General features: G+C 41.7%; 2 protein-coding genes across 2 annotated transcripts in view; one reads left to right on the forward strand and one right to left on the reverse strand.

The window, feature by feature from the left end:
* Window positions 1-27,651, reverse strand: part of LOC125721617 (NACHT, LRR and PYD domains-containing protein 12-like) — a 566,129-nt gene that overhangs the window by 238,001 nt on the left and 300,477 nt on the right. Inside the window, exon 13 of the mRNA XM_048997598.1 lies at window positions 5,096-5,287. Within this exon, the coding sequence (XP_048853555.1) occupies window positions 5,096-5,287 (192 nt within the window). The remainder of the gene's footprint in view (window positions 1-5,095; window positions 5,288-27,651) is intronic.
* Window positions 1-27,651, forward strand: part of LOC125721595 (uncharacterized) — a 264,097-nt gene that overhangs the window by 163,669 nt on the left and 72,777 nt on the right. The window lies entirely within an intron of this gene.

A 27,651-nucleotide genomic window follows, 5' to 3' on the forward strand; every position in this document is an offset into this window, starting at 1 on the left:
GCCGCCATCTAGTGGTGCGCTTTGGGAATTGCATGCAGCGATAAAGTTCCTCGAAATTATTACAGTATCATGGACCTAAAGACTCATTGAGGTTTCACTCAAAACACAATATTGTGCAGTTTGGGGATTTGCGTTGGTGTTTTTGTGCTCATCATCACAGGTCCTGAGGGCCCATACATGCTGGTGCTGAGCTCTGTTACTGATATTCTTAAGTATTATTTTTAATAATTGTTGCACTTGGACTCGATCTTTTATACAATGTTTTGTCGCTTTTAATCTTTCCAAGCACTTTGCATACCGGGGCGACGCCCAGCACCGTACAGTGTCAATCTGCTTCCTCATTTGTATGTCGTTTTGATAAAAGCTTCTGATAAATAAGTAAAATGTAAGTCAGTATAAATGTATATACAACAGTAACTATGGTAGATTTCTCGCTGGTAGGTCTCTCTGACCTTACTGCACTGGGAGAAAAGCCCAGTGTAACATGGGCTAAAATGTAAATGTGTAGTTTTTTAGATCTTAATCTGAAAATCCGTTCTTCGTTTTCCCAGAAGGTGGCAGCACATGAACACTGCAAAACTGCAAGCTTGGCTTGTCGCTTTGTATACAATAGTGCGCTATCCGTATATTAAAAATACTACATAATTACATACATCAATCAATATCAAGAACAGAAAGATGCCCACACAATATACCAAAATCTTAAAATCCCCCTTGGCAGCATGTTACGCTGTAGTTTGGTTTGTCTAAGCTCCACACTTTCCCAGAATTACCCTGGACTGCTTCCAGTACGGAAGCCCAAAGAATCAGACACGAAGCTCACATAACTTGGCAAGAGGCCCCTGAATTACCTAAAGTGGATGGAGTTTTCACCTCGGCGCATGGGGATTCAGAGCAGACACAAATGAGCGTGAACCCATGTGTGATTTACAGTAAAAGGTGACTGAACACAATACACAGCCTCTGTAGTGTCTCCACTGTCCAGCAGGGGGTGCCACATGAAAGCTGCCCAGCAGGAGTAAACAGGTTTCCGGAGATGCTGCATTGCAGTCCCACAGTCCTCTAGTCTTAAGTGCTCAAATTTTGTGGTCCCTCTATACCTTAGTCTCATAGTCCATAGTGCCCAATTCCCCTTTGCCCCACTTCCATGATCCACAAGTCCCTAGTCTCCTTGTTTCTTAGTCCCATGGTCCCTAACACTGTAGCCCCTTTTCCCCTGGTTCCCTATTCCCTTAGTCCCATAGTCTCCTAGTCCTGTGGCCCCTAATCCCATAGTCCTTAGTCCCCTAGTTCCTACTCCCTATTCACCTTGTATTAAGCAGGGAGCAGGATTCTGAGGCCATCTGATATGCCTTACAATGAAGCTGTGCTAAAACCAGTATATGCATGAGGGTGTTTGCGCTGCCCTGCACTAGACTGGCTGTTCCTGTAAATCACTTATATGAAAGTGCCTGTGGAACACAGATAAAATCCACATGTCTGAGGTGGCTGGCATCTGGTCTTTCTCATGTGTCAGGCCTGCGATGCAGCATTCAAACACATGGTCTCCTTTTACAGCCAGCAGGTTACGCAAACGTACCGCTCAATCGGGGCCATGTGGACAGCTGTCTGCCATCTCTGATTGGCCGTCGAGTCCACGGACCCCAAAGGTTAAACTGGACACTGGCAAGCGTGTCTGATTCATCAGATTCCCGTCTGCTGGGTTGGGCAGCATCACATTGAGGAAGAACCTCATTGTGTTTTCAGCTACCTGGCATTAGGAGCTGATTACTTCAAGTCATTAGGACTTTTTTCATAGAGATTCTCTAGCTGAACAAGTAGAGTGTTGCATTTATGATGCATTGGTCATGGGTTCAAATCCCCCAAGAATATGCATAAAACATAACCCTTCCCACTGCTGTAAGTCACTTTGGATAAACAAGTCTGGTAAATGCAAAAGTGTTTCTACAAGTGGTACAACAGCATGCCCTACTGGTCAGATTAAAATGCTGTTTGGATATATTCCATTTCATAATGTGGCTTCTGATTATAACGTCAATGTGTAATAGGAATTGATTGGAAACGTATTCACTACTTCTTTTACAAATGTATTTATCTGGACGAATTGGTCCAATTGGTCTCACTTACCTTAGACCCCTGGGAGAAAAGCTTAGTGTCCATGGGGTTAAATGTAAATGGATATTCTATGTGATGAGTAATATAATCTGGGTTAAGGACGACTCAGATGCAGTAGCTCTGGGAAAGACACAGGCTTTATTAAGGGAATACAGCAAACAACACTTGGAAGAATGATGACGGAGCTGAGGAACCATGAGAGCAGGAACATTTATACACAGTAATCAGCGACGGGAGAGAGGTGTAGGAGGATAACAGATCAGGGTGGAGAACGTCAACGATGGGATACAGCTGGGGAGGGTTAGGAGAGTTACGGAGGGCCATTAGTGACCTCTGCTGGCTCAATTGGGAGGAGACGGGATAGATCACGTAAGTACTAAGATTAGACGCATCCATCTTCCAAACACTTATCACAAGGGTATCCCAGAGCCAATTACAGGAAACGCAGGGCATAAAGCTGGGGTCCACCATGGATACAATGCCATTTAATCACAAGGAACACTCACAGTTATGGAGTCCGGACAATTTACAGATGCCTGTCTGAGTCGCTGCAGGAAGAAACCCATGTGGGATAAAGAGAGCAAACAAACGCCACACAGACAGCATAGGAGAAGGATGGAAACATTCAACACTGCAGCTGCAAGGCAGCCCTGTTACCCACTGAGCCGCCCCTCACTGGATTCTCATGGTTAAAACAGGACATGATGCCCAATACATTCAAAATGCACATGTGGAGGATTTCAGCCATATGGTTTTGAGTAACTTCTACACCCACGTACCATGTGTGAGATGGAGCCGGCCAGTTCCTCTTATGGTCCAATTCTGCTCATGCGTTACTAAGATTATGGTACTTAGGTCCTCCATCCATCAGATCCTCTTCTCACTGTGGTCATGCTCATCCACTCTGGACACTGTATGCTTGGTAAAAGACTCTCATCTCTGTATCCTTGGTAGCAAAACAAAAAGGGGGTTTGCTGAACTAGATGGGCTGAGACTGGAAACAAAGAGGATCGTGAGGGATCACAAATGGGAGGACTGGCAACCGGGAAGGTCACAGGCAGCAGGAAGGTCTAACATCAATGGCCGAGACAAATAGATACTTAAATGCAAAGACTAACGAGGGGCAACAAGCAACACTCATGAGTTTTTTTTTTAATTAATTCTGTTGAAGCATGGTTAAAAATCAATGTTTGACTTTTATTAGTTAAATTTCATAGAATTTTTATTTATTATTACTTTTGTCAGATTAAAGTTATTTCTGTGACCATTGTGAGTTTTTCTTTCATTGACTGAAGGGTACCAACAATTTTGTCCACGTGTGTAGCTAATCAATACCTCAGTGACTTTTCAAAACTAGTTTCATGAATTAATTGAGCTGGTGGTGAAATTTAACAAATACATGAAATGGCCGAGGTGAACCTGAGGAGAGGTTTAGGAACCATATTGGTGTTCATCTAGCCATCCAACAAGATATCAGTAACTTTTTGGAGAACATAAGAAATTCCTTTTAGTTTTTTTTGTTTTACTCATAATTTGCACATGTTCTAATATTAAATTTTGTTTTTAATACTGAGAAAATATAAATTTACTACCCAGATAAATAGCTTTAAACATTTCCTATGACTCCCTAAGACTTTAGCACAGTACTGTATATATCTCAGGATTCCTAATGAAACAGGATTTATGTGTTTTTTTTCTGGTAATTGGTAATCACCTACACTACTTCATTGATGATCAGGTGCCTTTCTGTTGTTGTTGTACTAACGTGACTTATTAAGATTTTATGTTATTTATGTTTACTTAGTTAATATATGATTAATTTGATTATGTTATTATCTTTACTAAGTTACCTCAGGACCGCTGTAGGTTTTGAGTTAATAAACTGTCTGCCGTCTGCCGCCCCCTGCTGGCCAAAGCGTCGCCGCTGCGATATCAGGCTGCTGCGCTCAGTGAGCAGAGAGCGCGGATTAAGTCTGTTACTCAGTTACGTTCTGGGCAGCGCGGAACCGGGACATTAATGGGATAGAATAGGAAGCCTTTATTGTCAGTGTACAGGTAGCAAATACAATATATAGACAGAAATATAAAATATACATATAGAGGGGAGGCTAATTGGAGTTGCAAAATTGCCCATAGGTGTGTATGTGTGAGTGACTGGTGTGTGAGTGTGCCCTGCGATGGGCTGGCCCCCCATCCTGGGTTGTTCCCAGCCTCGTGCCCATTGCTTCCGGGATAGGCTCCGGACCCCCCGCGACCCAATAGGATAAGCGGTTTGGAAAATGGATGGATGGATGGATAGAGGGGAGGGGAAAAGCTCCCCCCACTCATCAGGCTTAGATTTCATTACATTTTATTTTATTCAGAATCAGAATTCACTCCATTGGTACAACTGCATGTACTATGAATTTGTTTAGGCAGTTTTGGTGCATTTACAGACAACATAGAACATAAGTCAGAGAAAAACAGTCATTCTACATGTTTGTTCAGCTTACAGAACCCAATTATTAACATACGTCACACTTCAGACAGAGTAAAAAGGGTTATACTGGTTATAAAGCAGAGATTTTACCTTTTTGCCGTGGAGAAGCAGCGACATGTGAGACTCTGATACGGTAAAAATGATTCCTCCAGCACACAGTGAGCTATCCCAGCATGCACAGCGACACGGGGGGGTTTGGATAAACCCCAAACCCTGGATAGAGGGACTCAGTGAATGAGGAGGTGAATCTGTGCAGGGGGGTCAGTCCATCAGAGGAGACTCTGTAGAAGGACAGAGCACCAGCCCCCCAGTCCAGATACACTCCTACTCTGTGGGAGCCTGAGGGCTCTATGGGTATGAGAGTCTCTTTATTATTGCGCCGGACAGAGTGTCTGTGAGGAGAGCAGCACAGCATCCATGACTTGTTATTGGCTCCAAGCCCACAGTCCCTCCCTCCTTTCCTCCTGATCCCTTTATAAGTCACTCCTATCCAGGCTGCACGTCCATCCCACTCAGCCTCCCAGTAACAGCGACCAGTCAGACTCTCTCTGCACAGAACTTGGCTCCAGCTGTCAAATCTCTCTGGATGATCAGGATATGGCTGCTCTGCCCCCCCTGTCACCTTCCTGTCCCCCCCTGACAGAGACAGGAGTCTGTTTGCTGTGTTGGGGTCCAGCGTCAGCTGGCAGGAGTCTGTAGGCAGGAGGAAGAGCGATTGATCCCATGACGAAGCCCAGCATCTCCATCATTATCACTGTCACACCTCACACACTCACTCACACAGAACTCGCTCCAATACACACATTTTATTCCCAATATACTCATGTAGCCGCCCCAGTCTGCGGCGCTCCGGCTGCCCCCTGCGCTGTGAGACACGCCGCGCTGAGAGACTCGCTGGGGCCGAACTGCACTTTAGCCTGCGCTCTATTATTCTGTACGATACATAAAATATAAAAAGTCAAATATGTGAATTACCTCAGGAAATGTTGGTCGCCCGCGCGACGCCGGTGGGAAGACGCGCCAAAATGACGCGCATGTTAAACTAATAGGCTTAATTACAGGTAAATAAAATTACAAACAGCATTCATCAAACATATTAACCATAAAATTACACAACAAAGATTACCACTAAAAGTGAGTTTGTCTTTAGGTCACAATATGAACGTCTTTTAATCCACTTTGGACACACACCTCTCTCCAGCAGCGCGCCGACTCGACGCTCCCAACGCGGACGCATCTAGGCTGGTTCTCCGCAAAGCGCAGCACTCGCGTATTACACCGCGTATGCGTACATGGAAACGTTCATATTTCTCTGGTCAAGCTGTGTACTTTACACATGCGCACGTGCCCTATTTAAGTATTATTAGTAGTAATTCTGATATTCCCTGCACACGTACCACAGCCGCGAGGTCTGTGTATGTTTCCCTACGTTTTACAAATTCAGAGCGGCAGTTCACGGGGCTGCCAACTTTGATCAACTGGCTGGCGTGAGATTTTCAATTTGGGACAAGTCTGCACAAATATGCATACGCATTTAAATGTATGCAACAGTTCTTTTACCTTGAAAATTGGCTGTAGGGTTTGCAAACTACCCCAATCCTCATCAAAATCATCTATGTTGGCGTTTAAAGACAAATTTGTAGTGCGGCAGGCGGTCGTCCGCGGAGGAGTAAAATGCATCATAAAAGTCTATACAAACACGTCCGCTTATACGTGCGCGGAGAGGTACCAGTCTGGCCGCCACGTTTTCTGTGTTGATTCCGGCTTCGTCTGCGCACTTACATGAGGATAACAAGACGCATGCGCGACGTGCAGTGCCACCTAGTGATGGGATTTATGGCTCTTTGAGGGGATCCGGATCTTGGCGATCCGTTCCTTTCAAAGAGCCGTTCAATAGAACGGCTCTTTTGGCTCTTTTAAAATATTTAGTCAGTTTTAAGAAGCCAGCTTGAGGGCATCTCAGTTTATCCTGGAAATAATCACTGGGAGGAATGATGAGGTGAGATTTGTAGTCAAATAATTAAAACTCAGATATCACACACCAATATCTGAGTTTGAATTATTCTGAAGTATTGATTATTACCTCATTTGTCATGTGTGGACTATATTCCATAGGGTTGCACAACATCCCTCTGTTTAGACAGTGACATCACTATTTTGGATTTACCTTTAGTACAAAGTGTGTGTATGTGTAAAGCTACGTTGACTTATGTTATTCATACAATACCTACTCACAAATAAACATCAAAACAAATTTGCTGCAATGAATTTCTGTGCAAAATAGCTTTTACTACAAACACTTCCACACAAGAACATTGTTATCACGGCAGCGTGCATAAGTCATGGCTCTGCTCCTACCCAATGACAGAGGCACGCAGGGTTTTTTTCCACTGGAGCACTCACGTGAAGGATGCGTGCACAACTATCATCATGCTGTTAGGCAGGAGCACCCCTGCGCTGGGTGTGCCCCTCCCCCTATAACTGTTCTGTCTTGCGGAGGTAATTTGTGTGCATCTGTGTGAAACACGCATAGGAAAAAAAGAACGACAGAAAGAACGGCTCCCCCCCAGCCGCGACTCGGTTCCCATCGTTCATGTTTATGAGCCGTTCAAAAGAATCGGTTCGTTCGCGAACGTCACAACTCTAGTGCCACCAGAAATTGGCGTGGCAGTATGGTCACGTTTTGTCACGGAACATTGTCTTTACTAACGGTACAGATCGTATTAAAGTAGCATCTAATTTTTTTAAGAATGAGTGTCCAGAAGAGCTGTATATTTTCACAGACAAGAAAAAAATATTCCGAACACTATTGTGTCCTTCTTTGTACAGCGTCTTCAAAATTTAATGGCAGTATAAGTTTCTAAGAAAGCAGTGTCATGCGTACAAGGTACAATGAAATTCTAACCTGAAATTCTTACTTACCTACTTTCATAAGCAGCATTATTTTTCATACAGTTCCATCCATCCATCGATTTTTCTGCCACTTATCTAATATCCATCCATCCATTTTCCAAACCACTTATCCTACTGGGTCACGGTGGGTCCGGAGCCTATCCCAGAAGCAATGGGCACGAGGCAGGGAACAACCCAGGATGGGGGGCCAGCCCATCGCAGGGCACACTCACACACCAGTCACTCACTCATGCACACCTACTGAATGGGCAATTTAGTAACTCCAATTAGCCTCAGCATGTCTTTGGACTGGGGGGGAAACCGGAGCACCCAGAGGAAACCCCACGACGACATGGGGAGAACATGCAAACTCCACACACATGTAACCCAGGCGGAGACTCGAACCCGGGTCCCAGCGGTGTGAGGCAACAGTGCTAAACACTGCACCACCATGCCATCCTTAATTTTTAATTAAGAATTAAAAATGAGTATATTGGGTCCTAATTTGGTACTAAACACCTGTTTTGTTTTATAGAGAGTCCACCCCACAGCCTGCCAGACACATTCAGTAAACTGATTATGCTATTAATGATCGTATTGTGCTAATTTTGCTCAGTAAGCAATGTGCAAAATTAACTAATGTGCAAAGCTAATTAATGTCTATCATTATTTGAGATTGTTATGTTTATTACTTATTGCTGCTCACAATGATCTGCCTGATATTTTGACCAAGCAATGGACACAAATAAAATAGTGAGTTTAATATTGATTCTACAACAGCTATTAATAAAAGTGAGTTTGTCTTTAGATCACTATATGAACGTCTTTTAATCCACTTTGGACACACACGTCTCTCCAGCAGCGCGCCAATGCGACGCTCCCAACGTAGATGCATCTAGGCTGGTATATAATGTAGTATATATTATATATAATCTCTCAGGTTATATATAATATATAATCTCTGGGTCTGCCCCCAGGCCTCCTCCTGGTTGGACATGCCTTGAAACACCTCCCCAGGGCGCCGTCCAAGAGGTATCCTAGAACCATCAACTGACTCCTTTCAATGCGGAGAAGCAGCGACTCTACTTTGAGCCCGGATGTCTGAGCTCCTCACCCTCTCTAAGGCTGAGCCCAGACACCCTGCTGAGGAAACTCATTTCTGCTGCTTGTACAGTATTCACAATCTCATTTATTCGGTCATCACCCAGAGCTCATAACCATAAGTGAGGGTAGGAACGTAGATCAACTGGTAAATTAAAAGCTTCACCTTCCAGCTCAGTTCCCTCTTTTTCCAAATTGCTGCACCGTGAACAAACCCCCAAGATCAAAGCCAAATTGAACTTTATTGTCATCTGCACCATATATAAGTATAGAGAGAGATGAAATGGCGAAGCTCAGGGCCCACAGTGTAAGCATAAACTTAGTCCAATATAGAGAACAAGACAAGACAATGTGCAAAGGACTTACAGGACAGTGCAACTGAGGAAGAGGAGTAGATTGTGCAATATACAGTAATGTGCAATACTGGACAATGTGCAATATTGTTAGAACTATATTAAATATATGATGTATTTCTGCAGTCAGTTAGACCTGAATTCACCATCATGTACGCTGTAACAGCCTGAGTTCACAGTGTAAACAGTGTATGATAATAGTAGTAACAGCAGTAACACGTCTAACATTTCTAACAGCTGAAAATAGGAATAGAAGCAGAATAATGGGGCAGACAGAGAATAATGGGGATTCTTATTATTGCCCCCATGTCAGAGTGACAAAGTGTTAAGTTCAGTGCAGTGCTTAAGGGTCAGTCTGTGGCCTTTAGTTGTGGGTTACGGGGGGGTTGAGGCAGTGAGGAGGCAGAGTGAGGGATCCTGGGAGGCAGCATGGTGTTGAGGAGCCTGACAGCCTGGGGGTAAAAACTGCCACGCAGCCTGGCAGACCCGGCTCTGATGCTGCAGTATCTTCTCTCAGGTGGCTGGAGTGTGGAATGACCATGTGAGGGATGTGATGGGTCCTGCACAATGCTGCAGGCCTTGCGGACACTGCGTTTACAAAAAGCGGCTTGTAGGGAAGGGAGAGGCATCCCATAATGTTCTCTGCTGTTTTCACTGCTCTCTGCAGGAATTTGCGGTCAGATTTGTTGCAGCTGCCACACCAGATGGTGATGCAGTTAGTCAGAACACTGCCGATGGTGCCTCTATAGAACATGGTGAGGATGGGAGGGGAAGGTTTGCTTATTTCAGCGCCTCAGGAAGTTTAGTCTTTGCTGGGCTTTCTTGAATAAGGAGCTGGTGTTATTTGTCCATGTAAATTCCTCAGTTATGTCCACACCGAGGAACTTGGTTCTCCTTACAATCTCCACAGCAGTACCGTTGATGCTGAGTGGGGTGTGGGCAGGACGTGTCCTTCTGAAGTCCACAATCATCTCTTTTGCCTTGTCAGCGTTGACAGATAGATTATAGTCTCTGCACCTTGTGGACAGACTTTCCACCTCTTCTCTGTATGCTGATTCATCTTCTCTATTTATCAGTCCCACCACAGTTGTATCATCCACAAACTTGATGATGATGGTGTTGGACGTGTTGCAGCCCATACATACTGACTGGGGCGTCTCTGTCAGGAAATCCAAGATCCAGCTGCAGAGAGTGGTGTTCAAGCTTAACCCCCTCAGTTTTTGAGGGACATGTTGAAGGTAGAGCTGAAGTCTATGAATAACATCCTGACATCTGTGACTCTCTTACCCAGATGTGTCAGGGAAAGGTGACGGGCAGAGGCTACGGTGTCCTCAGTAGACCTGTTGGACCGGTATGCAGATCAGAGAGGGTCTAGAGAGGTGGGAAGATTAGTCTTTATGTATTACTGCCATGACCAGCCTTTCCAAGCACTTCATGATGATTGACATGAGTGCTACTGGGCAGTAGTCATTCAGGCCTGTCACTGATGGCTTCTACAGCACTGGGATGTCTTGTCTTTAGATCTGAAAGCTGCATTTCTGATTCTTAGCTATGTGAGCACTTCCCTCATCATCCAGGGCCTTTGGTCGGCTCTCGTGGTCATCGATCACAGAGTTTATATACTCCTCCAGGTTGATGGCGTCACCATTTATAGCAGCCTCCTTAAAAATGTCCCAGTCAGTAGATCCAAAGCAGCCTTGGAGAGCTGAGACGGCACCAGCTGGCCACACTCTGACTGACTGGTTTGTTGTGCTTCAGCAGGGATTTATACACAGGAACCATGATCACAGTGACATGGTCTGAGTAGCCGAGGTGGGGGGGGGGGGGGCTTGTAGGCCTCACAAACGTTTGTGTGAACATTGTCCAGACAGATTCTCCCTCTAGCTGGGATGTTCATATATTGGAAGAATTTGGGGAAAACTGGCTTCAGATTTGCCTGATTGAAGTCTCCAGCAATGATGAAAAAAGCAATTTTTTTAATTTTAACTTTTTTTTTTTTTTTTTTTTAAGCAATTTATTGCTGCACACATCTCAGTTAAACCAACTGGGACGTCACAAAGTTCACGATCCACATCAGTTATTCCCGTGATGTTTGAGAAGAAATCAAAAATTTTGGATCAAGACTCCTGACATACAAATTATTAAAGAACTCAGTGCAGAATTTGGCTATTTTCTTGATGTCATCTGCAGCATTTCCATAAATCCTCACCCGCATAATGCAGTTGTTCCTGACTTGCTGACTTTCCAGCCTAAAGAAATAGGCTGAGTTCTGCTCACCTTGTTCAAGCCATTTTTGCCACAATCTAACAAAGGCTCCTTCTGCCTTATGTTTATATATAATCATACAATTTATTCTGTAAGGCACCTCCTACATTATTTTCTGTATCAGTAAGACTGACTGGTTTGCAGGTTAAAGCAGTAAATCTCATTTATAATTTTGTTTTCTTCATCTCTTCCGATTCGAGCCAAGTCACTACTAAACCTTCTGACAAATTTTGCTACATCATATTATTATTGCAATACTTTTTTCTGTATTGGGTCTGTTCCAGTGTAAGTCAGTTAATTATTCTATATTTAAAATAGCTACTTTTTTTCTCAAGATTGAACTGTTTAATATCCAGTTTGAAGATATTTTATATGCAGTAGACGATGACAAAGATTGCATGTTCTCCCCAAGATGGTTTTCTCGCACTGCCCCCCGGTGGACATGACCTTCAATCCTCCAGATAGATGTAAACTACGCACGCAAGTGTAGTCGTGTCGTGTGAAGTCATGGCCCTAAAGCACAGACTTAGGAGATGTTCAGTGTCACAGCCAGTTTGGGTAAGACTGCAGGTGCCGTCTTAGGACAATATTAATGAATCTGAAAAAAAGTACAGTCAGCGAATGCACAAAAAGGGCAAACGTGAAGGAAGGACTTCAGGGGGAACAAAGTGCATCAAAGCCCACAGCTACTCTCTCTCTCATCTGACTCCAGTTGTGTGTCACCTACACACTGGGTCAGACAATGTGTTTTATACATTAAACTGATCTTTACTGAATATCAAGCCTTTGGTTGGAAAATCTTTATTAATGACTGATTGTATTATCAGGATAAACCTTGATTTTTATGCGTTAAACTGAAATGGGGTCACATGAAAACTATGCAGCAGCCCTGATCAAACCAGCTACTCCTACCTGCCCTTTATCAGTGAGACTAGAGCACTTAGGGAAGGAGGTGGAGCAGCCGCCTTATTTAATGGGTTTGAATTATTTTTACAAGTCAGGCACTACTTTCTGTCAGAAGGGTAATTATGAATCTGAATGAACAGAAATTACATGTGGAGTTCCTCAAGGGTCCGTTATTGGCAGTGGGCAGTGGTGGCTTAATGGTTGTTGGATTGAATCCCCGACCAGCAAGGCACCGCTGAGGGACCCTAAGCAAAACACTGCTCTCAGGGTGCTGAATTAGCTGGCCCTTGCTATGTCACGATGTCACATATGGGTTAAAAGCAGAGGACACATTTCGGCGTTGTACACTGTGTGCTGTGGTGTGTCAACACTGATCACCAATTAGAATTATAATCCTCACTGAGCCTCTTTGTTCAACATCTACATGCTTCCATTTGCTCAGATTACGGAACACTATAAAATCTCTGGAACACTTAAGGCCATGTTGTTAGTAATTAAAAAAAAAATCACAACAAATAATAATCCATTGTTATGCATTATAATCATGGCTTTAAATATTTATCAAAAGGCATAACACATTATAGGCATGCTTATTATGCATAATGAATGATGTATGAAGCTCTCTTTAGTGCACTATAAATACCTTCATAATGCATTATAATGATCGGTATAAGCATTAAGGATGCTTTGTATTGCATTATGAAGGTATCTATAGTGCCTTATAGTTGAGTGTGTCATAAAGCATTCATAAAGCGTTATAATGGTGGATATAATGTGTTATGCTTTTTTTAAAATATTTATAACTGTGTTTATAATGCTTTATGAGTGCAGTATAATTAAGCAATAACATAATGTATAAGAAGATACTCCGGTATATCATGGCTGTGATTCGGTCAAAGGCACAAGGCTATAGGCCACCACAAAAAAAAAATAGTTCTCATAACATCAGTGCAAGTGGGAGGGGCCATCGTGTCCAAACCATCCGCATATCTGGATAATTCAGTCAATCACCAATATAGTTTTGTCTAATATTTCCGGTGCCAGCAGTAAAACAACTAGCCAGCTTATTATCGGAGTAACTTTGCATTGTAAATGAAAACCATGCCACAGGTCTGATAAATAAAATATTATGGCACTAGAGTGGCGAAGAGATCATGAGGCAGATTGCAAAGTTCAGTTATTGGCATCTTTAATAGTGCGACTGTTAAATGGACAGTTGGCAGCTTATAAAACTTATTCTGGAACAGAAAAGAATAAATCCAACAAAACGGAATACATATGTGTGATGCCCGGCCCGTCCGCTCCTCGTGTGTGCTACGCCCCCTGATTACCCACGTGTTCTTTCATGATTGTACCCAGCTGTGTCCGATTATTTTCAATCAGTCCTGTGTATTTCAGTCCGTGTCTTACCTGAGTCCTTTGTCTGTCATTGATGTTAGTTGGCGTTTCATGTCTCCTGCTCCCTGTTTATTTATTAAATCCCTGGTTTACCCCGACTTCCGCCTGTCCGCCTGCTTCCTGCCCGTTCGCCTCGCACGATCGCCGTTCCGTCCGGCTTTGAACGTGACAATATGAACCTTTACTGTCACTGTCACCTATGTTCATTTTCTAAACTGGTGGAAACACAGGCAGGTTCTGAAAAGGTATCAAGTGACAACCAGCCAGTATTGTGCATGAACGAGTTCAAAAGAACGCGTTCATTGAACACGTTCATATTTCAGTGAACTTTGAACTGAACGCAACTTATTAGTAAATCAAGAACTTGAACGTGAATTTTATGTGTGATGAACGGCGTAGACGTCGTTCACTGTTGGAATGCAATTAAACATCGGGATTTATTTTCACCTGATGAGTCGAGTGACAAGGTCGGCTCACACATTTAAACAGCATGTTGTGTTGTCACTCAAGCACTAGCGAAGGGCTCCTCCGCTCGAAAAATAAAATGCTCAGCCTGACTCTCGCTCAGTGCTTGTGTGCAGTGCATCTTGGGTAACGTAGTGTAAAGCCAAGGACAGTCGAATCTAATGTCTTTAGCTTCACACTACGTTTCCCATAATGCGCACACACACACTTCTCAAAGGGCACAGCCTTGGCAACGCATGAGCGCGAAGCGAACTGCTGCAGCAGTAACCATGGCAAGCGCAGAGGAGGAAAGCTCAACCACCAGTGGAGCTGGCACAGAAAACACGGATGATGCTGGCTGTAACTTTGACAATTTACGGGCATTTTACACACTGTTTCACAGAGACTCTGACGGTAAAAACCTAACCTTTCTGTGCAAGCTTTGTCCACCTGCGCTGAAAAAACAAGTTAGAACATCAATGACCTCATTTTCCAATTTGAAAAGACACGTTGAGTTGAAGCATTTGTCCAGCGTGAAAGCATATATGCAAGCCCTTCAAGGTCATAGAGGGAAGGGCAAAACCCCCAGCCAAAGTCCCCAAACGACTCAAGTCACACTGCCTGCTGCCTTCAGGGGTATAATCTCCCAGCAACAGGTAGACAGATTAATAATAGACTACATTGTTGGAGATTTACAGCCACTGAGTAAGGTTGAAAAACCCTCCTTCATAAAACTAGTAACTGGTTTGCAACCAGGCAGACATGTGCCCTCAAGAAGACAGGTGCAGGGACTAATGAATAAGGAATTCATTGAGGTTATCAGTAATTTAAAAGCTGAACTTGCTGAGCTTGACTTTGTATGCACAACAGCTGACTGCTGGTCAGCTGTCAACAAAGGATTCATGGGCATCACAATTCATTGGCTTGATAAAAATGATGTGTCACTCAGGAGATCAGCAGCCCTTGCATGTCGTCGTGTCAGAGGGTCACACACATATGATGTCCTGGCTAAAGTGCTGACGGATGTGTACAAGGAATTTAAAATTCAAAACAAAATTGTGTGCACAGTGACTGACAATGCTTCCAATTTCGTCAAAGCATTCAGCTGTTTTGGAGACAGTGTTGTTATTAGAGCAGCTGATGAGGTGACTGAAGGCAGTGACACAGGATCTACTGCTGAGAGCTCCGATGATGAGGACGATGGTCTTGAGCCTGCACTTCTGTCAGAGTTAGAGGATCCCTGCCTCCCACCTCATAGAAGGTGCATGGCCCATACTTTAAATCTTGTTGCCACAGATGCAAAGAATGTAACGGATAGGCTGTACAACAAATTAGCGAGGCCTGTATTTTCCAAGGCATCTGCTCTGTGGAATAGGGTGAAAAGGAGTGCGAAAGCCTCAGATTTTGTTGAGTAAAAGCTAAAGATTGGCTTTGTCACTCCGAACGACACACGTTGGAATTCTATGTTCCTCTCAATGCAGCGCCTGGCTCACATAGCCACCTTGACTCCCCAGACCAGCAATCTAACAGTGCCATTGGATGCCACTCCTGAGTATGACAGACTCCTTCTGCACACCATCTGTGATGAGTTTGGGCTTCGTTGATTCACTCCAGAGGAAATAGACTTCATCAACAAGTTTGTGAGTGTGATGGGTCCCTTGGCATGTGCTCTGAACATCCTTCAGGGGGAAAAAAACACATTCCTCGGCTACCTGGCTCCTACCATTGTGCAATTGAAAAATGATTTGGATGGTCTGTTGGATGAGAGTTCAAAGCCTACAGCTACACCAGGTCTGACGGCATGCCGCCCCCTCATCCAAACCTTTATTTTAACCCCCTGATGACCTAGAGGGGAAAAAGAGTGCTTCATCCTTTTTTAAGTTCAAGCAAAGCCCATCAGCTGTCAATAAGTCTGAGGTGGACATCTATCTGGACGCCCCAACCACTGACGAGTTTACTGAATACATGCTGCTGCCCAAACTGAAGAAGCTCTTCATCAAATATAACACAGCAATCCCATCAAGTGCTCCAGTGGAGAGACTCTTCAATACTGGTGGCCAGATATTTAGGCCCAGGAGAAACCGATTGGGAGATGCCAACTTTGAAAAGCAACTGCTGTTAAACGTGAACAAAAAACAGTTTGGACTGAAGCCGTAGGCATGGTCTGTGGAGTGTTCATTACTTACTACAACAATGGCTTCTGTATGTGAAAGTTTTTATTTTTAATAGTTCAGTGAGATGGTGCCACACACCTTCAAGAAGCGTGAGAGTTTTTTTTTTTTTTTTAATAAAACTAAAGAGATATTTTGCTGAATAATAAATATTCTGTTCTGTCTAGTTTTCATTTGAGATGGATATGATGCCGATATGTGTTTACAGTACTTTTCTTTTCCTTCCCTTGTCTAGTATTGGGGCAAGAGATAAATAAACCATGAATAAGAATCATATTTTGTGTCCTTTGTCTATACATGTCCATATATGCAAGAATGTAGGTAGGTTATAGATGTATGTTAAAACAAAATAAATTTTGATTTAGACTATATATTGCACCTAAAAATAAAATGAACTGAACTTTGAACTAGTTCAAAAATTTAAATTGTGAGCTATGAATGTGAACAGTTCACTTTGAGCATGTATGAACTGAACTTTGAACTAGATCATGAAAAGTGTGAACTTGCACAACACTGCTCCATTCTGAGAGCACAGTGATATCCACAAGCATCACAAACCAGCCAATCACAGGTTGGAGAATTTAGCCAACTGGTCCTGTGTGTATATTAAATGTTTAATGTACATGACAATAAAACGTCATGCTTTTTAAAGCCATTTAAGGCGTTGTTTGTCAATTAAACCATTTTTAATGCTATGTAAGACCAAATTGGTTTAATTACTTCTAATCCTAATAATGTCCCACGGAAACCCAGTCTTAGAGCTGTCCAGAAAAAAAATATTTTGATGATATTTCAAGGAAATTACTTTGTAACGGTGCTTAATAGGAGGTGTGATGTCCTGGAGGCAAACCTCAAGTGCTTCTGTTCTTTCTACAAGAAACAACAAACATTTCAGGTATGTAGCCATTTGAAACATTGTTCAAAATTAAGTTCAGTTCACTCCACACAAGCAATAGCTTCCATTATTTCCAGTCCACATTTAATATTTCAGAATTAGGTTAAATGACTGATATTTTAAACTGTATTTGTCAAACACTGCGCCCACTAACAGGTGAATAATATTGATTACCTGGTAATAGTGGCACCTGCTAGTAGGTGGGACCTATTAGGCAGCAAATAAGCAATGTGTAGGATATACTGGGATGCAGAAAAGTGGACAAGCCTAAAGATTTGAGTGACAAGGGCCAAGTTGTGATGGCTTGATGATTCGGTCACAGCATCTCCAAAACTGTAGGGAAATATGTGAACGGGTGACGGAGGCTCATTACATGTCAGATAGTACAGCAAACCTCCAGAGGTCTAGAGGAATCCACGCCCTGATGAGTCATGGCTATTTTGGCGGCAAAGGTGAGCCTGGGCCCCACCATGAACCTGCTGACCACTGCAGGACCATCTCACAAGAGCTGGGGGTTATGATCCAGCTCTCTAGCCATCACCAAATGGCCCATATCAAAGTCACTCCCATCCTTACACTTGCACATTGTTTCTGCTTCCAACACATCAGCTTCAAGGACAAAGCATCCACCTGCTGCCTAATATAACCCCCCCACAGTCAGAAGCCACTGTAACCAAATAATCAATGTTATTCGCTTCACATGTTATGGCTGATCAGTGTATAACCTCTGTATCTCAGTTACGTTTCAGACTGTTTTGCTACATTGTGCAGATTAATATACTGTGTTTATAATACATTTCAAAATTTCCCAAAATTCAGCACATTGTCAGTTTCACTGGCCAACACACTGATCATCGTAACATCATCAAGTTCTTTAGCCAAATTAGGTGTGCTGAGCAATGGGAAACCTGACACTGCAGTACAGTGAATCATGCAGCAGGACTGGGAAAATGTAAAAACACATTTTACCTCCAAGGGCCACTGTTCTCCCACCTTTTTTCATTAGTCTTACACGTCTGTAAACACATAAAACATGTTTGCACATATACTGTACTGATCCTGAGAGGATTAAGATGGCAAAAAAATCAGTTGGGCTGGTGATTGCACAATATTTTAGAAGCTAAATTATGAAACGTATGACTATATATATTACACAATGATAAGGTATAAATACAGAAAAGCTACATACCGTTGGAGTGAAGCTGAAGTCCTTCTCTCTTCTAGACAATGGAATCAGTAGAAATGAAGTTTTGCCACGACATGAGAAGCCAGGAAAGTGAAGCAGAACATGAACAGGAACATTATTCAGCCTTGGCTGACTAGGTCTGTATTCCGGACATTACATTCATGATTTAATTTGACTGCAGGGGGCTTGAATAATTTTAACTTGCTTGCAGGTTCCCTATGTACAGTATGTATTACCTTTCCTGACCTTCGGAGGTCCTCCCTCCTGTTTCGGAGCATTTTTAAGGCTTTTTTCAGAATTTCCTGCTCTTTGCCGACGAGGCTACAGGGCAACTCTGCTGTGACCTTGAAATTACATGAAATATTCTGTTAAAACACTTTATTTGGTGTTTTACCTTGTGAATTGAAATTTTAAGCCCTAATTGTTCTTTATGTGGTAAAAAGGTAAAATAGAAAAATTAAACTATTTGATTAGAAATATTGATTTTAAACAATTTTATGAGGTACAGCTTTTGCTTATGACAGGGTTCCAGTCAATTTCCGCTCCCTTGCAGGCAGTGGTCCACATTTTTGATGCACCCAGGGATGATCTTACAGCAGCCTGGTGGAGACGTGTAGAGAAAAGAAAGATATCAGTTTTGCACCAAAAACGTTAGAATAGAGAGGAGTGCAGGTGGACATAGAATGAGCAGAATGAATGGTAGCAGTATTTCTGATGTCATAACCACTTATTCTGCTGATTCTACTTCCACCTGTACTGTCTGTGTTCTAACAGCTCTGTCCACTTTAGTTTCTATTTCCAGGACTGTGTGATACTTACACTGAATCTCTTTTGTTCAGGTGTTGCCGCTGATTTCCCTGCTTATTTTTAAGGAAGTCTTCTGCTTCCACTCCAGACTGCTTGAAGGAAAGACCATGAAACTAAATATGATATATTCTGTAACCATGACCTGACAGCAGTATGTCTGTGAAACCACAAAAAACACAGAGCTTGCTAACAAACAGACAGTTTACTTGCCTTTAGTTTTAAAATGGAAATTAGGGATTTCCCCAGTCTGAAGTTTTTGGGGAACAAAAGGTAAACATCTTGCTCCCCAATGTCCACAAAATCATCCCCTGTCACACCTTGTTCTTCATGGTAAAACACAGAGAAAATAGATTAATCCACATGACTGTAACTATAAAACCCAAAATATTATGGCCACACAGAGGTTGAAAAAATAACAATGATTATGAATAAATTAATAATAAAACCCCATAATATAATTAAGGCACGCAGAGTGATCACATAGCAGGCATAGCAACAGTAAGTAAGGTGGATAAAGGGGCAACTGAGAAGACTGCATCAGCAAATTTAGCATATTTCCCATAAACACAACACTGATAGGAGTTATCAATTTAGCATTACCATATACAGTACAGTACTGTGCAAAAGTCTTAGGCAGTCCAAAGAAATGTTTAAAGCTGTTTATCTGGGTAGCAAGTGTACTTTGGCTTAGAACAAAAAAATACAATTTAACATTAGAATGTGTGCAAATTAAGAGTAACACAATAAAAACTAGTAATAATTTCTTCTGTTTTCTAAAAAGTTACTGATATCTAGTTGGATGGCTAGATGAACACAACTTCAGTTCCCAAACTTCTCCTCAGGGGCACCTCAGCCATTCCACGATTTTGTTAAATTTCACCAACAGCTCAATTAAATAATTAAATATATTGGTTTAAAAAGTCAGTGAGAGACTGACTAGCTGTATGAGGTGCCTGCCTTCTTTGCCTGCCTAAGACTTTTGCACAGTACTGTATATATATATATTTAGGTCCTCAATCATGGCCTTACAATGGCTGAGGCTGGTCGGCCGAATGACGGGAGAACAACCATGTCCTCAACCATCAAACATTTCATAGAGCCAACAGGTATGTAATCCAACAATGTGCCCTGTACTGTAATATTGTCCTCTTACTGCAATGCTTCATATTACAGTATTCCATTTGCATTTTATATTACACAGTGAGTTTTACTTTATACAGTTACATACTGGATGTATACTGTAGCACACATGTCGCGTCACTCACGGTCACACACACAGATTAACCTCCCCCCAAACCACAGGCAATACGCCAGGACAAGCGGTGTAGTACAATCTTTTATTAAACATGCAAAAGCAAACCCACTACTTAACACACAGGGGGGGAAACAGAATATCTAACACGACGAAGGGGGGGGCATGCCCTACATACACACCTTTCCCACTGAATACACCCCCATGGAATTAGCACTTCAACCTCCCAAATTCCTGTGAAAATGTTACTGCGATTGAGCATGTACATGAGCGATTGACTACACACCAATACAATCCAAATCCAAAACACACATGGTAAATGTGCTTTTCTACTTTTATGAGAACTGAAAGCGCTTTACAATTCATGCCTCACATTCACCCATCCACACACCGGTGGCGGAGGCTGCCATGCAAGGCGCCAACCTGCACGCCGGGAGCAATTTGGGGTTCAGTGTCTTGCTCAAGGACACTTTGATGGGGTCACGAGAAACCAGGGCTCGAACCTGCAACTCTCTGGTTGCTAAACGACAGCACTACCTCCTGCGCCACCATCTTCCCCAAATGTAAGGAGAAGGAGGTTCCTCGGAGCTCCGAGATGTGTTTGGCTGTAATAAATCTGGAATATAGTTATATGACATAGTTTTTGATAACACCAGCATTTACTTTTTAGCCTTTTCAGCTTTTATTGAAAGACAAAACAAAATTAAAAAATGCAGAAGTTTGAATCACTGTGTGTTTATTTCAGTTATTTTATATTGGACTCAAGGATTGGTTTCATCATACAAATACAGCACAGATAATGTTTACTTGAAAATACTGAAAAGTAACTGATACCAGAATCAGGGGGTCAATAAGCTTTTAAGTAATAATGTGAATTGTGCTTGGGATAGAAGCTGCACTATTGTCTTGAAGAAAAGTATAGATTTTCAAAATATGCAAATTAATTGTAATAAAAGTATTAGTGACGTTCATTTTTAGATTACATTAATTACATAACTAATAATACATTGAGAAGAAATGGTTTGTCATTATGTGGTTGGAAAGACATGAAAGTGATGTGGAAAATCGCCTCTTACCACTGAAACACATGGGAATGCGTGGTGCTAATAATGGTACTGCAGCTAGCCAGTAGGGGGCGCTTGACATGCAGTGTTTTCACCTTTTACAGACGTAATGGTCTACGTGTTTTTTGAAGTCAGTGCTTTGATCACAGATTTGAAAGCAGTATGCATAATGCATCAGGGCTCACACTGAAATTCCCTATATTTGGATATATTATGTAACATGGTTCTGTAGGAATGTTGGTACCTTGGAAACACAAATATACAAATATACCTTATATGTGAATTTGGATATGGGTGTGGCTGCAACTGGAGAGGCTTGTAGTACATATTCTGCAAAAATTTCATAATGGTTGTTGCAAATATTATGCACAAACCATGACAGAGGCTTGAACGCAAACATGGGTTTTGTTGGGGAAGTATCAGTTCATGAAATACAATACTGAGGAAACTGCCGTTGTTTTAACTCTTATTTAATACTATTAAGCACAGACACGTCACAAAGAAAATAAACTATTATTTATAATAATTTATATAGCATGCAATGATTAAACATAAAAAACTATAGCATAGAAAAATTCAATGTTACTATCGGACAACATGGCTATGGAAATATAACAGAGAGCGGTGAGCTGGAGACCAGAGTCTTGACCCTGAGGAGTGAAATAAAATATTTAATTTCTCTGTTGCATCGCAAACCTGACAGATACACTACTTGTCAAAAAGAAAAGAACTTACTTCCTCACACATTTCTAAAAGGATGTTTTTGTCAAATCCCTCCAACTCACTGAAAAACAACAGATCAAATTCACATATTATGACATAAATAAAAATATAATACAGACATATAATATAGACAGTTCATGGTGCATTTTGTAATACTCAAGACACACCAAGGCCATGCAGAGTGCATACTGATAAAAGGGAGGGGAGGGGGGAAAACTTCAATACATTCTCTGTATTACAAGTCCAACAATTCAAGGTGGTCTGTCTTACAATTGTCATGCGCCGCTTGTCCGCCCCTCCCGTGTGCCACGCCCCCTCGTTAACCTCGTGTGGAACCCCGATGTCATTCGCTGTTTCCAGTTGTTTTCATTAGTCCTATGTATTTAACTCCGCTTCAAAATATGTTTCCCCAATCATGTCATTTAAGTCGCTACTTCTATTGCCCCGTGTTCCTAGCTGGTTTCCCCAATAAATCCTTTGTTTCCCCGATTCGTGACGTGACAACAATCAACATGAACACACCACAGTCCACAGAACCAATCTGATGAGGAACATCCTGCGAAATACAATATAGTATTAACGAAGACATTTGTTACAATTCTAATACAAATGTAACGACAGAAAATGCTGAAATCCACTTTACCATGTTTTTCAAGTATTTTCCAGTGTCCTGGGCTTATTCGGTTTGTCAGTTTGCTGCAAATAGAAATTTGGAATTGTCAGGGGCAACATAACTACAGCTTTTCATGTAAACGGGATAAAAGCTCTATGTAGGAATTAATTGACACACAGAAGACCTTTTGTCACATTTGTAAATCTTTCACTGTTGCGCCGCGTTTGGCTGTGAGTATGACCCAGAGCATATGACAGTCTCTGCCCCAACTGTCGGCAGGAATGAACTAAGAAATTTATGATTAAAAAAGACCTAACAATACGACTTAAATGTTATAGCATTTATTGTACAATATACTATACATATGATCAGGATCACATAACTGCATGGTACGCAAGTACGCATTCCCCGTACACGCGTGGCAATTCCTTGTTGTAGCAGCGCAAATGCGTATTTATTTTATGTGCATTCACGCTATGACAAGAAATTACCGTGCAATTCGAGACAAGTCTACACACGTATTCACATTTATAAAACGGTTTTATTACCTTGTAAATAGTCTTCAGGATTTGCAAACTGCCCAAACACTTTTGATGTAGCCAGTTTTAGGTTTTAAATGGATTAATAGAGATTCTCCATAAGATTTATTGCTGTGTGCGTTTGAGTCTGAAAGCCCGAGTCTCGCGCCAGATGCGTCAGAGTTGGCAACCTGCTTACAGCCGAATCGGACCTACGACCGGTCAGTCGGAGCCGAACGCGGCCGAAAGTCACCGACGAGCTGCAGAGGATCGCATCGTCTGTTATGGTACGAATAGGCGTCCGTGACAACAGCTTGGTTACTTTTGAATCACATGTACTTATGTTCTCAAACTTCTTACGATCATCTGAGAGACAGTTTGCATTTGGAAAACTCACAGCATTTAAAAAAATGGACAAGCAAGAAATTAAAGTTGTTAAGATTAAAATTAAAATTAAAATCAAAGTTAAAATAACACCTAAGGAAGGGGGAACTTTTTCCCCAAAAAATGAGGCACTGGAGAAGAACATCGGCGAGAGGGTGGACATGGTGAAGATCATTAAGAAGGATGACACGGACAAGCCCGGATCGACATGGAGGGTGTCTTACATACCGAAGGTAAAGCACTGGCTTAAGAGACCTTATTAGAACACTTTAATTCGAGCTTAAAATGTGTTATATCAATCATCTTTCCTTGTTTTAACAATCGGCTGTCCCAGACTGGAACCGAAGAAAGTTTCCGTGGCCAGAGGAGTCGTCCATGGAGCGCGAGGGACAGGCCACCCCCCCTGGAGGAAGCAGGAGCGACCAGGAAGAGGCCCCAGCTGAAGTTCCTCCATCGGACAGACAGCAACGGCTCCTGCGCCCTGCGAGCAGAGAGAGGCCAGGGGCAGCGTCAGCCATCGGTGGAGCAGCAACTCCAGACAAGAATACATGGACTTATGGGTTATGGCCAGGGACGGAGGAAGGACAGAGACATTGTTCCTGACGGACTTGTGGGTTATGGCCGGGGTAGGAAGGATAATAGAGATACTGTTTAAGTATTATTATAGATGTCAGATAGGATAGGAAAAGATAGGCTAAGTTAACATATGATAAGTTAAAATACAATAAGATAGACAATAAGTTAAAATATCATATGATAGGCTAAGTTAAAATAAGATAAGAGCTTTACAATAAAACATATACTTACTTTTCAAACTGTGTCTTTGTCATCTCTTCAGTGTCGTGTCTGTGGTTTGATAATTTTGCATCGTTAATTTATATCTGATACTCTCCTAAATATCAATAAGCAGAGACGGAGGAAAAGATACGGTTAAGTTAAAGGAAATGATAAAGTATCAAAATCACAGTATTACCTTATTTTGACGCAGAAAGAGTAATTTCAGTGTTACTGCCACCTATGAGTTAGTGGCCGCAAATGGTGTTAGAAGTGCCGGTAAATAACGCGGCGTAAGTTTAACTCCGGTGTGCTTCTGAAAAACGGTAAGTGACAAAACTGGTAAGTAGCAGGTAAAGTGGTCATTTAACGTAATGCTAACGTGCATTACCAGTTAGTAAGTGTTTTACTATATCTTACACTACGTACTTACACGTACTTACACTACGAAATCAAACCCCTTAATTTTTAAAATTAAAATTACGTTAATTTTGTCCTTAATTATTGCTATATGTGAAATTAAGGGAAAAGGTGCAATGATTAAGGCCAATTAAGGGGTAAAACTACTGAATTTCCTCTTTACTTTTTCAAATTTGCCTCTTAAATTTACTCTCAAAAAATCCTTATTTCACCCCTTTTTTATAAATTAAGGGGCAATTGTTTCAAGGTCTGTAATTACATAACATTGCCCTTTAATTCTGATTAATTAAGGGGCAGTTTAAGAGTATTGCAAGGTTCCATTACTACTTAAAATTACTTACATCTGTCCTCAATTCTAATAAAGGGAGTTTAATATTATTATAGGGGTCCACAAACCATTAAAATTCTTTATTTCACCTATGAATTTTTATTATTTAAGTGATTATTTAAGACTGTTTTAAGTTCTTAAGCACTTAAAATATCCTTATATCGCCACTTAATTTTAATTGTGTGCTCAAATGTTTATGTAAAAATAAAGCATAATAAATCACAAACCAGTATGACAAACGTATTGTTTTATTATCATGCATGAATGAATTACAATGAGAAAAGCTTCCTTCCTTTTACCGGCCGCTTGCCCCCTTGGGCTTGGAAAGCCTTCGCTGGGCTATAAGTTCCGTCTTCATAGCCTCTTCCTCCTTTACGTTTGTTGCTTCCTTCCTTTTACCGGCCGCTTGCCCCCTTGGGCTTGGAAAGCCTTCGCTGGGCTATAAGTTCCGTCTTCATAGCCTCTTCCTCCTTTACATTTGTTGCTTCCTTCTTCCACTGCTTTTCCCTCCTCATCTGTCTTCTCTCCTCTCTCTCTCTTTTCCTCTCCCTTCTTTCCTATTTCCTCTTCTGCTCTTTGCTCCTGCTGCTTACTTGACCCATCTATGTATTTTTTCCTCCATTTCACTCTTTCTCCTGCCTATGATGGTAAAGAAGAAAAAAATATTAGGAGGATGGAGCTTCTTCAAACATGCAATTACTACAACTTGTACATCAAAATGTATTGACATTCGGATCAGTCAGTAAGATGTATGAGATAAAAAACAAACCAGCCAGTGAAAGAGTTTATATAGCCTTATTCTTGTTATTACAGGGTTTTTGAGGGTGTGTGCAAATCCATATTATGTTATATATATAAGGTATTTGCTAAAGATGGAATCGTGGCCATGTTAAAATGTGCTGATGTTTCTTTACATTAACCTGTGTCAGTAAATGCTGGGTGAGGACTTGGACTCACAGTGGTATAGAGGTATAAGCAAGGTGTGTCTTAATAACCCTCAGTTTTAATCCCACAGGTCCTTTTGAAATACAGTGTATATTATTAATAATCATGATGCTCTCATACAACAGGCACTGTGGACAGGTTAATGTGCCCTGCAGTAATTTAACATGTCTGGCTTTTAAATAGAACAGACTTTACTTCCCCTTCTGTGGTAATTATGAATCTGCGAATCTGTATATGAAGCTGAAGAATCAACACAAAACATTTGCAATTGTCACTAATTAACCCAGAAGCAAATTCCCCCTTAACACCGTATATTTTACACTGGGATATTTGTGACTCCATTCTGAGAGCACAGTGATATCCACAAGCATCACAAACCAGCCAATCACAGGTTGGAGAATTTAGCCAACTGGTCCTGTGTGTATATTAAATGTTTAATGTACATGACAATAAAGCGTCATGCTTTTTAAAGCCATTTAAGGCGTTGTTTGTCAATTAAACCATTTTTAATGCTATGTAAGACCAAATTGGTTTAATTACTTCTAATCCTAATAATGTCCCACGGAAACCCAGTCTTAGAGCTGTCCAGAAAAAAAATATTTTGATGATATTTCAAGGAAATTACTTACTTTGTAAAGGTGCTTAATAGGAGGTGTGATGTCCTGGAGGCAAACCTCAAGTGCTTCTGTTCTTTCTACAAGAAACCACAAACATTTCAGGTATGTAGCAATTTGAAACATTGTTCAAAATTAAGTTCAGTTCACTCCACACAAGCAATAGCTTCCATTATTTCCATTCCACATTTAATATTTCGGAATTAGGTTAAATGACTGATATTTTAAACTGTATTTGTCAAACACTGCGCCCACTAACAGGTGAATAATATTGATTACCTGGTAATAGTGGCACCTGCTAGTAGGTGGGACCTATTAGGCAGCAAATAAGCAATGTGTAGGATATACTGGGATGCAGAAAAGTGGACAAGCCTAAAGATTTGAGTGACAAGGGCCAAGTTGTGATGGCTTGATGATTCGGTCACAGCATCTCCAAAACTGTAGGGAAATATGTGAACGGGTGACGGAGGCTCATTACATGTCAGATAGTACAGCAAACCTTCAGAGGTCTAGAGGAATCCACGCCCTGATGAGTCATGGCTATTTTGGCGGCAAAGGTGAGCCTGGGCCCCACCATGAACCTGCTGACCACTGCAGGACCATCTCACAAGAGCTGGGGGTTATGATCCAGCTCTCTAGCCATCACCAAATGGCCCATATCAAAGTCACTCCCATCCTTACACTTGCACATTGTTTCTGCTTCCAACACATCAGCTTCAAGGACAAAGCATCCACCTGCTGCCTAATATAACCCCCCCACAGTCAGAAGCCACTGTAACCAAATAATCAATGTTATTCGCTTCACATGTTATGGCTGATCAGTGTATAACCTCTGTATCTCAGTTACGTTTCAGACTGTTTTGCTACATTGTGCAGATTAATATACTGTGTTTATAATACATTTCAAAATTTCCCAAAATTCAGCACATTGTCAGTTTCACTGGCCAACACACTGATAATCGTAACATCATCAAGTTCTTTAGCCAAATTATGTGTGCTGAGCA

This window comes from Brienomyrus brachyistius, unplaced genomic scaffold (genome assembly GCF_023856365.1).
Source record: "Brienomyrus brachyistius isolate T26 unplaced genomic scaffold, BBRACH_0.4 scaffold34, whole genome shotgun sequence".
NCBI lineage: Eukaryota > Metazoa > Chordata > Actinopteri > Osteoglossiformes > Mormyridae > Brienomyrus > Brienomyrus brachyistius.